General features: G+C 40.4%; 1 protein-coding gene across 1 annotated transcript; it reads left to right on the top strand.

Annotated features, from left to right (window-relative positions):
• Window positions 1-546: 546 nt before the first annotated feature.
• Window positions 547-1,287, top strand: LOC126890963 (CCHC-type zinc finger nucleic acid binding protein-like). Its single transcript, XM_050660143.1, has one exon. The coding sequence runs from the start codon at window positions 547-549 to the stop codon at window positions 1,285-1,287; it is 741 nt and encodes a 246-aa protein (XP_050516100.1).
• The last annotated feature ends 12,362 nt before the right edge of the window (window positions 1,288-13,649 follow it).

Here is a 13,649-nt window from a genome sequence, read left to right on the forward strand (position 1 = left end):
GTCGGGTCCAGAACATTAAGACCCGAATGGCTGAGAGCAGAACCCCTGAGGAGATCACGGATCTCCTCAGCGAGGATTGGCCATAGGCCTTGTTTACCAAGGTGTCTGTAATGGAGGGTAGCCCGCTGGACTGTAATGACGATGCGGCTGTGTATATTTCCGCCAATCAGGCCGACGAGAAAGTTCTTGGACGCTTTAAAGAGAGGTATCCAGATGTCCTGGATACTCCGGTAGCTGAGGACGAAGAGGGTGGAGTTGGTACAATGTTCAACTCTGTGAGCATTGTTGATGATGATGGACGAAGGGCTTGCACTGAAAGGTGCATCCATAAGCTTATACCCAGCAACACGGATCTGCCTGAGGCGGTTAAGTTCTTGGCGGCAAGCCGTAAACTTCTAAATAGGATGGGCCACCCTGACAGGAAGAGCGTAGGGCTCTTCGCTCCGACTGTTTGGGGACAGATCTTACTCGAAAGCTTCTAGAGTGGGCAGCCAAGGTAAGGAAGTTAAAGCCGCGGTATATGGACCGAGGAAGAGCTGGGCGAGCATGGTAAAGCCCAGAGAGAGCAAAGGAGTGGTAGTGCTAACCAAGGCAAAGGATAAGTCCTTCGACGAACTACTGGGTGAGTTACGCACAGACCTTTGCGGCAGGAGCGACGTTGTTGTTAAACGTCTTAGGCAGACCAGAGATCAGGGCATTGTATTGGAACTAGGAGGAGGTAGAGAGATGGCGGAAACGGTGAAGGGCATCGTCTCAGCTAGGCAGGGCACGGTCACAAGAGCCGTGGCGAAAGGTGGTACAGTCAGGCGTGAGCTCTTTGTAAATGGAGCAGATGGTCTAACCAAAGAAACTGACATTGTCAGCGCAATTGAGACTTTTGCGGGACGGAACGGAACGTGTCAGGTCAGGGGACCCCTTCGTAAGGCATATGGCGGAGACCTCAACGCCACAGTTGAGGTCGATGAAGACATTGCAGCGCGCCTTATACGGATAGGCTTTATTAGGGTGGGATATATATCCTGCACAATTAAGGAGAAAATCCGTATCGCCCGGTGCTACAAGTGCATGGAGTACGGACATCGCAGGTCTGAGTGTAAAAATGAGGTCTTGAAGGGATGCATCCGGTGTGGAGAAGAGGGACACACCGTGAACGATTGCCCAGAAGAAGGGCACAAATGTATTAATTGCAAAGTCACGGGACATCGGGGCAACTCAATGGAATGTCCGAAATTCCGACAACTGGTCAACACGGCCAGGGAGGAAACGGAAAGGAGAGTGCAGTCTTAGGACTGGAGCGGTCGAATGGATGCGAGAGTCAATTTGACAGAGCGTGTGTATGTGAGAATGAATATCCTGTATATACAATGGATACCAGAAAACAGAGACCGGATCTGAAGATACTCAAGACTAACGTGGGTACGGCGAGATTAGCTCATAGTCTCGCCGTGGCTTCCGCCGCGGAGGGAAACTTTGACGTCCTAATCGCGGCGGAACCGAACCCCACGTTGGTCGGGAACCGAGGATGGATTGCGGATGCTTCGGGTAGGGTTGGGATATATTTCTGCAACAGACACCTACGTGTGTATGATGTGGTCAAACACGATGGATATCTGGTCGCTAAGATGGAGAGAATGAATCTGGTCTGTTGCTATATTTCACCGAATATAGCAATCGACGCATATGAAAATAAGCTGGATGAGATTATGAATGAAGTGAGACGATTGAATCGGGAGTGCGTGGTGCTTGGGGACTTCAACGCGAAATCGGCGGAATGGGGTTCTCCTATCACCAACACTAGAGGTCAAATGCTGAGCGAATGGATTGGAACCCTGGACCTTGTTGTACTCAACAGGGGTTCAGAACCCACGTTTGTGAGAGGCAATTCTGTGACGGGTTCGTACATAGACATTACCTGTGCGTCCCAACGTATATCTAGCTGCGTGAAGGAGTGGGCGGTGCTGCAAACCTATACGGGTACGGAGCACCGCTACATTGGGTTTTCGATAACTGGAATGGGCGTCGCTACTGGAAACAGAACCTCTCAGGGCCCGGGAGCCCGATGCGGAATACAATCGACTAACTGGAGAGTGTTTGATGAGAGTGTTAGGTGGGAAGTGGAAATGGTTCGAAACCTTCCGCCCTCGGCGGAGGGACTAGAACAAGTTGTGAAAAGTGCAATGAGGACCAGTAAGGTAGCTCCACAGAGGGTAAGGATAATGCCTTACTGGTGGAATGCTGAGATTGCGAATGGTAGGTCGGAATGTGTGGCACTGCGTCGAAGGGTACAGCGTGCAAGGAAACGTAGAGCAAACGCTGATGAAGTGCTACAAATGGAAAATGAATATCGTGCACAGAAGAGGGAGCTGAATAGGTTGATACGCTCTAGAAGAAAAGAATGTTGGAGGGGTCTGTGTGACGAGCTGGACGAGGACGTATGGGGACAAGGGTATAAAATTTTAATGAAGCGTTTCGGCGCATACCCTCTTTACGAAATGCCGTTGGATAAGAAGCTATCGGTAACACGAGTGCTCTTCCCGTCTGGCGAATGGCATGGAGCGCGGAGGGATGGGTCTGTGGAGCGGGCTGCGCCCTTCTCCCTAGACGAACTCGTTGAAGCGTTGGGGACCCTTAAGTTCCGCAAGGCCCCGAGCCTAGATGGGATACCGCCTGTGGCGGTTAAACGTCTGGGTCTACTGGAGCCGGCATGGCTTCTGGGCCATATGAACGCTGTACTCGCTGAACAGACATTTCCCAAGGACTGGAAAACATCAAAATTAATACTCCTCCCTAAAGGAGAGGAAAAGTATCGGCCTATTTGCCTCCTCTCGTGTATTTGTAAACTGTTTGAGAGAATGTTGCGTGAGAGGACTAATGAAGCGATTGAGAGGTCTGGAGGCTTATCCCCCAGACAGTATGGATTCCGGAAGAATGTTAGCACGACTGATGCAATGTTGGGGTTGCACCGAACGTTGAATACGGAGGCCCGCGACCAGAAATGGGCCGCCTTGCTCCTGCTCGACGTTAGAAACGCCTTCAATTCACTTCAATGGAGTACAGTAATGAGAGCGATTGAGGATAGGAACTTCCCTGGTTATTTGAGGAACCTGGTCTCGGACTATCTATCCGACAGGAGAATTGTTGTTGAGAGAGGAGTAATTGTGGATGTCACGGCTGGTGTGCCGCAGGGGTCCGTCCTTGGCCCGACGCTGTGGAACCTGGCATATGACGGGGTCTTGCATCTCGAATACGGTGAGGGGGTTACTCCTTTCGCGTTCGCTGATGACCTTGCGTTGCTGGTGGTAGCGCGGGATACGAATGAACTTCTGTACAAAGCACAGAGAGCATGTGACCTCGCGGAAGATTGGATGTATCAGCGCGGTCTGAAACTCGCTGGGGAGAAGACCGAGGCAGTGATTCTCAAGGGACCACGGAAATGCGAGAACGTGATATTTGAGTGTGGCGGAGCAGAGATCATCCCGAAAAAGTGTGTTAAGTATCTGGGAGTGACTCTCCACACGAATGGGAGCTGGGGCGAGCACCTGCGGGTGGTGACGCGCACTGCCACGCAGAGAGCGGCTGCGTTGGGGTGGATAATGCCCAACATTGGCGGGCCCAAATCTGAGAGGAGGAGGGCTTTACACGGTGTGGTACAGTCTGTTCTTCTTTACGCGGCCCCAGTCTGGAGTGAGGCGGTAGAAATATCGTCCTACCGGAGGCTCTTGACGCGCACAGACAGAGCAAGTCTCTTACGTGTGGCAAGCGCCTACAGGACTGTGTCTGCGGCAGCATTGTGGGCCATCACCGGCTGCGTACCCTCTCACATCTTGGCTTCCGAGAGGGCCCGTTTATTTTATCGTACTGGGGACAACGGTCCGACCGAGAGTGCAAGACGCGAGGAGAGAGCCACATCCATACGGATGTGGCAAATTGAATGGGAGGCAATTGCGGATGTGGCGCAGTGGACCAGATCACTTATACCGGACCTGAAGACGTGGCTCGAATGTGGGCACCGGCGCTTGGACTATTTCCTGACGCAGGTGCTCACCGGTCACGGTTGTTTCCGTTCGTATCTCTTCAGATTCAAGAAAGCAGCTACAGAAAACTGCCCTTACTGTGGTTTGGTCGACACCGTGTCACATACGTTGCTGGAATGTGCAAGATGGAGGGTGGATAGATTACAATTGGAGAGAAGGAATGGTGTTCGTTTTGACTCTGTGAGTGATATGATTGCGAGGATGTGTGAGGATGAAGGTACGTGGGCAAGGACCCATGCGTTCGTGAGACAAACGCTCCAATCCAAGGAGACTGAAGGAAGACAACAACGCCCATAGAAAAGATATATATGTGTATATGGGAATGTATGTGTATATATGTGTATATATGTGTATATATGTGGTATTTAAGTCGACCTGTGTATGTATATAAATGTAACACTGTAGATATTTAAATGAGACGTGAGGCGGATGCAGTGTCGTAGATATGCCCTCACCAGAGCTGATCCCGGCCTGCATTCCCAGATCACAAGTATGTTTGGTTGAGAGGACGGAGGGTTTTTAGTGGGTAGGTTCTTGCCCCGGCGGGGATTGCGGTTCAGCGTACCACACGTGGTGGGCTGTGCAGCCATCTCAGTGGCGACAAGGGAGTCCCACATAACCAGGCATAAGTCCGGTATCTTAAGAAGATTTCCCACACACCTCTAAAAATATGAAAAAAAAAAAATTGGCTAATATAATTAAAAGTGCTAAAAATGTTGCTGAGCTATGAAACCCGGTATAGTTTTTCCGAACTTGCACGGTCCCAATAGTACTCCGACACGATCGGACCTCGAATAAACACAGAGGAAACCAAACTCTTAAAAAGTAATAACCACCCAAATAATAACATAATGATATGAAGAAGTAGACCAGTTCGTATACCTATTTGGGATCAGGTGTTAATTCACCTGGACTAACTAGGTGCTTCTTTATATGGTGTTGAATCATGGACCTTAAACGAAGATATGTGCCGGAAATTGGAAGCATTTGAGATGTGGCTATATCGGAGAAATCTTAAAATCCCATGGACTGATCGGGTCATAAATGAGGAGGTCCTTAGAAGAATGGGGAAGAACCAAGAAGTACTAACCACCATCAAATCTCGAAAGTTGGAATACTTTGGACACATTATGCGAAATTAATCCAGATATGCCCTCCTACAAGCCATCCTGCAAGGAAAAATATTTGGAAAGCGAGGTCCAGGAAGAAAAAGAACACCTGGTTAAAGAACCTCAGAACCTGGTTCAAAACAACATCTGTGCAGCTTTTCCGTGCTACTGCAGATAAAGTGAAGATTGCCGTGATGATCGCCAACATTCGTCACGGATAGGTACATCAAGAAAAAGAAGAAGATTAGGTGTTGGGAAACGTTAGGATACGCCACTGCCACAATTGGAGTTTTTTTGTTATGCCACTATTATTTGTCGACTAGATTAGAAACAAAGATGTCACATTTTTTTGTAGTAGTTCAGTTTCGTTATAAGATTGGCATTTGGGAATAAATTTTCAGATAAAAATAGTCATCTTAAAACAGGAGGTTGGTTCCATAGTTCCTTAATCTCGGATATAGAATGAGCAACAAAAGAATTGGTATGGTGTATTACCCAGATCCAGATGATGCAGCAGTTATTGCTGAATCAGAAGATGATCTTCAGAGACAGCTCTTTCAGTTCTTTCAAGTAAGCCGCCATCATAATATGAACATTTCTACCAACAAAACTAAATGTATGACAATAGCAAAAGATCCGCTCAGATGTAAGTTAGTGGTTGAGAACTACCCCAGTGATGCAATCCAGAAATCTGGGCATAGATATATCAAGGACTCACGCCCCAGTAAAGGACCTGAGGAGTCAGATCCACAATGCACCTGCATTGTCAGGATGTCTGCGGGAGATAGTCTGGTAAAATCCGTATATGCGTACAGATAGTAAAATTAGAATCTACAAGACACCAACAAAACGAAACAGATGCTAAGAGTTGCCGAAATGAAAACCCTAAGAACAATAGTGGGGAAAACAAGAAGAGACAGAGTAAGAAATACAGACATTAGAGAGCAATGCAAAATTCAAGATATTGTAAGATGGAGGAGGCAGCGCAAGAGGATGTGGTACAACCATGTAAGACGAATGGATGAGAATCGACTCACAAAAATTGCCCTAGAAAACAACCAGCCCGGTTCAAGACCCCTCAGAAGACTACCTAAAAGATGTACCCAGTAAAGGACCTGAGGAGTCCGATCCACAAAGGATCTGCATTGTCAGGATGTCTGCGGGAGATAGTTTGGTCAAATCCGTATATGCGCACAGATAGTAAAATTAGAATCTACAAGACACCAACAAAACGAAACAGATGCTAAGAGTTGCCGAAATGAAAACCCTAAGAACAATAGCGGGGAAAACAAGAAGAGACAGAGTAAGAAGTACAGACATTAGAGAGCAATGCAAAATTCAAGATATTGTAAGATGGAGAAGGCAGCGCAAGAGGATGTGGTACAACCATCTAAGACGAATGGATGAGAATAGACTCCCAAAAATTGCCCTAGAAAACAACCCGCCCGGTTCAAGACCCCTCAGAAGACTACCTAAAAGATGGAGAGATAGTTGGCAATCTACCTCCCAGGAAATTAACCAGAGGCAGCTTCAGAATTAAACAGATCGAAAGATCTCCAAGAAGTAAAAAAAGTGGTTCCATAGTTTCAGCTAAACAATTCTCTGTAGGTGTAGGTTTGACCGTACCTATAACTAATCGCAGAGCCTTGTACTGAACATGGAACTTTTAAGACGACTGTTTGTGGCAGATCCTTATAGAAAGCTTTCATAATTGAGAATAGATCTGGCAAGACAAAACTAAATTATATTATTTTTATATAATTTTTTCGATGTTCAATGTAATACTTATGAACGGGTCCAAAATTTTGACCTGCCTTGCATTTTTGGCATATAAATATCTATTATTGGTACTCGACAGATAAACTATGCTCCCCGCAATTTGTATTTGTTTAACTGTTTCAACTTATTTTATTGATTTTGAATATCAAATTGACCAAAAAGGGTGAAACGGACTATTATCTCAAGTGACTTAGAAAACATAAAGTTTGTCCTTGCATAAAGTCTAATCTATAAACTAGTCACCAAGCATTATTTTACGTTTTTCAAAATTTGACAACTAATTTGTCAATTATACAAAAATATTTTTACTAAGTTTATTATACTTTTATTATATCTGTTTTTTACAGAGCACAATGAGAATTTTTATGCTGTTTGATGCTATACTTCAATGCATTTGCATGGTTTAAATATGTAAGTATTATTTTAATAATATTCTACTATTGTTGATTGGTATAGATCTTTTTGTATGTATGAATACTGTAAAGAGTAAAACGAAGAAAAATAAGACTAATTTTTTGCCCAAATAATTATTATTATTTATAAGATTTAGGAACCAAACAGAGATATTTCTATATAATATTACATAGAACCTATTTTATTCCATAAGATATTTGAAAGAGTGGTATTTGATAATAATTCTTCATACAGCCCTATTTCAAGCAACAAAAAACTTTGATTTTTGATATATGAATATTTTTATTAATATATCTGTTCTTTTATAGTTTTCTAGTGGTAACCATTCTTATAGGATTGATCTTCGAGACTGTAGAAGTTAGTATTAATAAACGGTACCTTAATAATATCGAAGACTTTAACGAAATAATTGAAGAAAAAGAATCAGACAGAGATCATGCTTATGCCAAGGATATATCTGCTCCATTGACAAAGCGATTCAAAGAGCTTGAAAACCACAACGTCTGGCCTGTACCAAGAGTTAAGACTGACGTTAAAAATGTAGAGATACAACCAGTGTTAATTAGAAATGTTAATAAGAAGCTTAAAAATAAACAACGTAGTTCTAATAATATGTTTGTTATAAAGAAAATGAGGTATCCTGAACGATACTACGTAGTTAGGAAAAAGGGAGGGCATCGGAATGCTCGAAATAAGAACATAAATGGTAAAAGGAATAAAGTTAATGTTTTATCAAATGATGAATGTAATAAAGTCGATTATAATTATCAGTTGATGCCAAGACCTGGTAATAGTAATGATAAATCTGAAAAAATTGAGTCCATAACAATGAATCATGAGCAGTTAGATACTGAACATGTTAAAGGTAATATATGGCATTTTATGCTGCTAAAATATTTAAGTGTGTTTCTTTTGTTTCTTCATCTTGCTTTCTCTTTTCCTTCTTATTGATCTCCTATTATATCAACTATGTGTCAACTTTCAATAATTTATTAGTAATTTTCTTTTTGCTTTCTAATTTTCTTGTTCTTTGGCATTCGTTTCTATAGATATTCTTTCCATGTTATTATTTTACTCTCTTTGTCCAAGATGAGGATTCTATCAGAATCAGTTAGATTCCATTTCTGCCTCTATCTTATTCTACTGTGAACTGTTTACCTTTCCTATGTATATTGTGACTATCGTACTTTGACTGTAGATTTTCAATTTCTTCACATATTTCCATTGCTTCTTTTTCTTTTGTTTCTTTGATTTTTGTTCTTATTATATTTATCGTTTTATACCTGTCTGGATCATGGGCTATATAGAGCAGGACTAATCTGTAAAAAAACGTCAATTTTTGGATGTGAGAGGTGGCATTCGAATTTTTGCAGATAAAGTTAGGTGACACCTTCAGTAATAATAATTGACTTATGCTCCTTCTCAAATATGCCCGGAACATTAATAAAAAATTAAAATATTTAAAAATTTTGAAAAACATCGATTTTTTTCTGCTTTCTTTGCTTATAACTTTAAAACGGTTCGTTTTGGAACAAAGTCGTACAGAAATAAAATAAAGATAATTGAATTTTGTATGATATACGACTGGTCAAAATGTCTTAAGGTATTACCTTTTCTGCAATATAGCAATAAATACAAAGTAAGAAGGCAAAATACGCCTGTTGTTATTCAATGTTTCTTAACCCCTTTAGGGGCACTTAGAACCTTAGTAATTCGCTTTGAAAATTCTTATAACTTACTTAAACCGTCTACCAAATTTCATTAAAATCGACCTAATGGATTTTGCATAATACATTTGCAATCTAATGTTTTTAAAAAAGTTCAAATTTTGTAAAGTGCTTTACCTATCTAGTACACTTTACAGAATTAAAATCGGATTATTTAAGGGGCCTCAGCAATGTTTTAAAATTATAAACAATTTTTTGACTTATAAACAAATAGCTTTATTTAATAATAAAAAAAATTATTTTTTGCAATACAAATAATTATAACCGGTATAATCTGACTGCCACTTGCAAATGCTGTCAGCAGAATTGCTAATTTATTTTTTAATCAAAAGGTATTCGCGTTCAAAAATTGCAATTTTTCTCGATTTTTTGAAAGTTCCACCGCGTTTATCTCGAAAACTATGCATCCCACGAAAAAACTTATAGAAACATTTTTTGCTTAGAATTACCCAAGAAATACAACAAATGTTTTATTTTGCGAAAAATCGATGTAATGTAATTCCTCAAGTTATTTGTTTATAACAATCTTATCGACATCCGGATCAACTGTTACCCAAAAAATTCGTGTTCTACGGGTCAAAATACACAAAAAAACTTGGGTAAGTCCATCTTAGTAAAGGAGCCCTTAGCACCCCCTCCTGGCTACAGCACTAATTTGTTTATAAGCTAAAACATTGTTTATAACTTTAAAACATTGCTGAGGCTGCTTAAATAATCCCATTTCAATTCTGTAAAGTGAACTAGATAGGTGGAGTGCTTCTTTATATGTAGAAAAATTGACAAATCTTTGTATATTCTAGCTTTTCTAGTGTAAGACTTTAAAAAATTTTAATTTTTGTAAAAAAAGTTTAGATTGCAAAATTATTATAGAAAATCTAGTAAGTCAATTTTAATGAAATTTGGTAGACGGTTTTAGCACATTACAAAAATTTTCTAAACGAATTAGGAAAATTCCAAGTGTAGCCTAAGTGATGGAAAAACATTGAATAAGGACAGGCTTGTTTTGCCCCCTTATTTTATATTTATTGCTATTTTGCAGCAAGGGTAATAAATTCAGACATTCTTAACCAATCGTATATGGTAGAAAATTTAATTTAATAATAAATATAAAGCGATATATATTTATTTACTATAAAACAAATACAATTTATTTTAAAAATAAGCACTTCAAATCGGTCAAACTTACAGATCGTATAAACATTACACATACATATAAAGTAAACGGTAAAGCGGTAACCATTAATTTAGGGTGCTAAAAAGAGGGAAAATTTTTGTGATTTTTTTTTTCTCAAAAAAAGGGGCCAACTTTATTTTAAGCGTAACTCGTTTAGTTTTTATGCTACAAACTTTTATAAAAAATACATATAAAGTTTTTTTTAAACAGTTTAAAAATTTTAATAAGTTTGTCCCGAAAATTGCTTAATTTTTTGGTTTTTTCACGTTGAAATATTCGATTTTGAATTTGACGAACAAGAAGCCTACAACTTTGCTTTTACTGAGTTTATAGACTTTACTAGTACACCATTTTTTCGTTTTTTTTTTTATAAGCTATAATTTAGTTAAGAATATTTTTTCGATAAAATATTTACTTTTTGAGTTACTTGCGAAAAACCGCCTGAAACGTGTTTTTTCTTGTCGAAAATTAAACATTTTCAATCGTAAATAACTCAAAAAAAATTAAATTACTTAAAAAACTATAGGAAAAAAAAATCATTTAGAATTAGTCAGTTTATGCATTTCCGGACTTATCTTGACCGCATATATTTTTTCACCCGCGAGAAGGGCTGACTATTACCTCCCAAGTAAAAGCAACCAACGGCACAAACTCAACTTTGAAGTGGAGGGTAAATAAAACCTAAATCCAAAATACCCGTCACAAACCTTATGGTAATTAGATCCCAGTGGATTTAGTTCATACTTTGGGAAAATACTCTTTGAAGCATTGTGGTGAAAAGTTCTCATGGGCAAAACTCGATCGTATGGAGGATTTTGAAGATATAGAGGCACAAACTCGGAAAATTATAAGATTTACTGGGTATTCAAATTTCCTGAGTTACTGGTTATCTGGCAACATGTAGAAGTTTGGATCAAAGAAAAGTACTAGTAGTCTAGGATTTTTCCTGGCTATCCAATGGCGACCTTTACTTTGACCTTGACCTTCAATGGACCCATCTTCTGGAGTTTCGAGGGTTTTCGGCATTAAATTGATATAAACTGATTACTCATGTGTTTTGGGGATCGCTAAACACGAATATTCCATCATAAATAATTGAACTCAAGAGCACGGGGTGGCCAGGGCCACTGCAAGGGATGTCATTTTCAAGAGTTTCTGGAGTCCAGAACGAACTCCCGGAGAACCTGGTTTCTAAGGTCAATGAAAGGAGCTCCTGGAGTTTCGAGGGTCTTCGGGACTACATTAATGCAAACGGATTAGTTATAGGTTTTTGAGGTTGCTGAACACGAATACGTGATCAGGACAGACACAGGAGCATCTGGTGCCTAAGACAGGATATCTTCTGGAGTTTCGGAGGAATCAAATGGAGGAATCAGATGGATTACTCGTAGATTTTTGGGGTTGCTGATCATGCATATGTACACTATCAAATCCGACCCACGAATCACATTGTGCCTACGGCATGCGATATTCTGGAGTTTCGAGTGTTTTCGTTATCAAATTGATAAAAACGGATTACTCATGGCTTTTGGGGTCGCTGAACGATAATACGCCATCAGATCCGACCCACGGAGCACCTGGTGCCTAAGGTTATTCATTTTCTTGAGTTTCGAGAGTTTTCGGCATTAAATTGATACGAATGGATTATTCATGGCTTTTTGGAGTTTGCTGAAGACGAATACGCCATCAGAACAGACAAGGGAGCACCTATCGCCTAAGGCACGTCATCTTCTGGAGTTTAGAGAGTTTTCGGTACTAAATTGATGCAAACGGATTGGTACATACCGAGTACTCGGAGGCTTTCTGAGTTGCTGTTTAAAGAAAGCGTCTAAATTGGTGAAAAGTTTTTTTGCTATTTGTAGATTTTTATTTAAATAACTCCGTTGTGCTATTCAATTGTTTTAATTATTTATAAATATAAACTCAATTTATATCTGACAATGTTATTCCTTCATTTTTTAAGATCGATTTACTATATTCTATTTTGATAGTGTTATTCATCGTGGTCACTAGATACACCAGAGTTTTTTAACTTAAGTCATATTCGTGTTCAGTAACCCCAAAAATACAAGAGTAATCAGCTTGCATCAATTTAGTACCGAAATCTCTCGAAACTCCAGATGACGTGCCTTAGGCACCAGGTACCCTGGTGTCTGTTCTGATGGCGTATTTGTGTTCAGCAGCCCCAAAAACCCATGAGTAACACCCATCTGCATCTATTTAATGCCGAAACCTGTTGAAACTCCAGAAGAAAACCTGCCTTAGGCACCAGGTGCTCCGTGGTTCGGATCTGATGGCGTATTCACGTTCAGTAGCCCTGTTCATGTGAGTAATCAATTCACATTAATTTATTACCGAAAGCTCTCGAATCTCCAAAGCATGACGTGCCTTAGGCATCAGGTACTCCGATGTCTATTCTGATGGGGTATTCGTGTTCATCAACTCCAAAAATCTATAAGTAAGCCGTTTGGATCAATGCAGTAGCGACGACCCTCGAAACTCCAGAAGCCCCTTTCATTGACCTTGGAAACCAGGTGCTCCGCCGGGAGTCGGTTCTGGTGGCATATTCGTGTTTAGCGACGTCAAAAAACCCTCCAGTAATTCATTTGCATCAATTAAATGCCGGAAACCATCGAAACTCTAGAAGATGACGTCCCTTGCAGTGGCCCTGGCCACTACGTCCTCCCGAGATCAATTCTGATGGCAAAAACCCCTGAGTAATCTGTTTCTATCAATTTAATGCTGAAAACCCTCTAAACTCTAGACTCTAGAAGATGACGTCCATTGGAGGTCAAGGTCAAAGTAAAGGTCGCCATTGGATAGCCAGGAAAAAATCCTAGACTACTAGTACTTTTATTTAATACAAACTTCTACATGTTGCCAGATAACCAGTAACTCAGGGAATTGGAGTACCCAGTAAATCTTATAATTTTCCAAGTTTGTTCCTCTATATCTTGAAAATCCTTCATACGATCGAGATGTGCCCATGAGAACTTTTTATCAGGATGCTTCAGAGTATTTTCCCAAAGTATGAACTAAATCCACTGGGACCTAATTTCCATAAGGTTTGAGCGGGGTACATTTCATGCAATTCGGAGTTAACCCTGGGAACCGGTCATTTACTAGGCTACTAAGTCCACTGCACTATAAAGCATACGAATATTCGTAAGTTAATAAACCAATATACTTAATTTCAATATACTTAAAGTTATTTCGACTGAAACAACATCCGGATAAGCGCTATATCATCAATTTCTGTTATGTGACGAATCTCAGTATTTTCTGTCTCTAAAACCTTACTAACATATTCTAAAAAATTAGTTTCAGATGATTTAAATGAAAACCCCAACTGCGAAGAATTAAACAAAATATTTCAAGAAGTACCATTCATTCACGACATGGTTCAAGCGTT

The sequence above is a fragment of the Diabrotica virgifera genome, chromosome 9, assembly GCF_917563875.1.
Source record: "Diabrotica virgifera virgifera chromosome 9, PGI_DIABVI_V3a".
In the NCBI taxonomy this organism is placed as follows: domain Eukaryota; kingdom Metazoa; phylum Arthropoda; class Insecta; order Coleoptera; family Chrysomelidae; genus Diabrotica; species Diabrotica virgifera.

What these genes read in the sequence shown, in the direction of transcription:
- LOC126890963 (XM_050660143.1), top strand. Translation starts at nt 547, where the DNA reads ATGGTAAAGCCCAGAGAGAGCAAAGGAGTGGTAGTGCTAACCAAGGCA.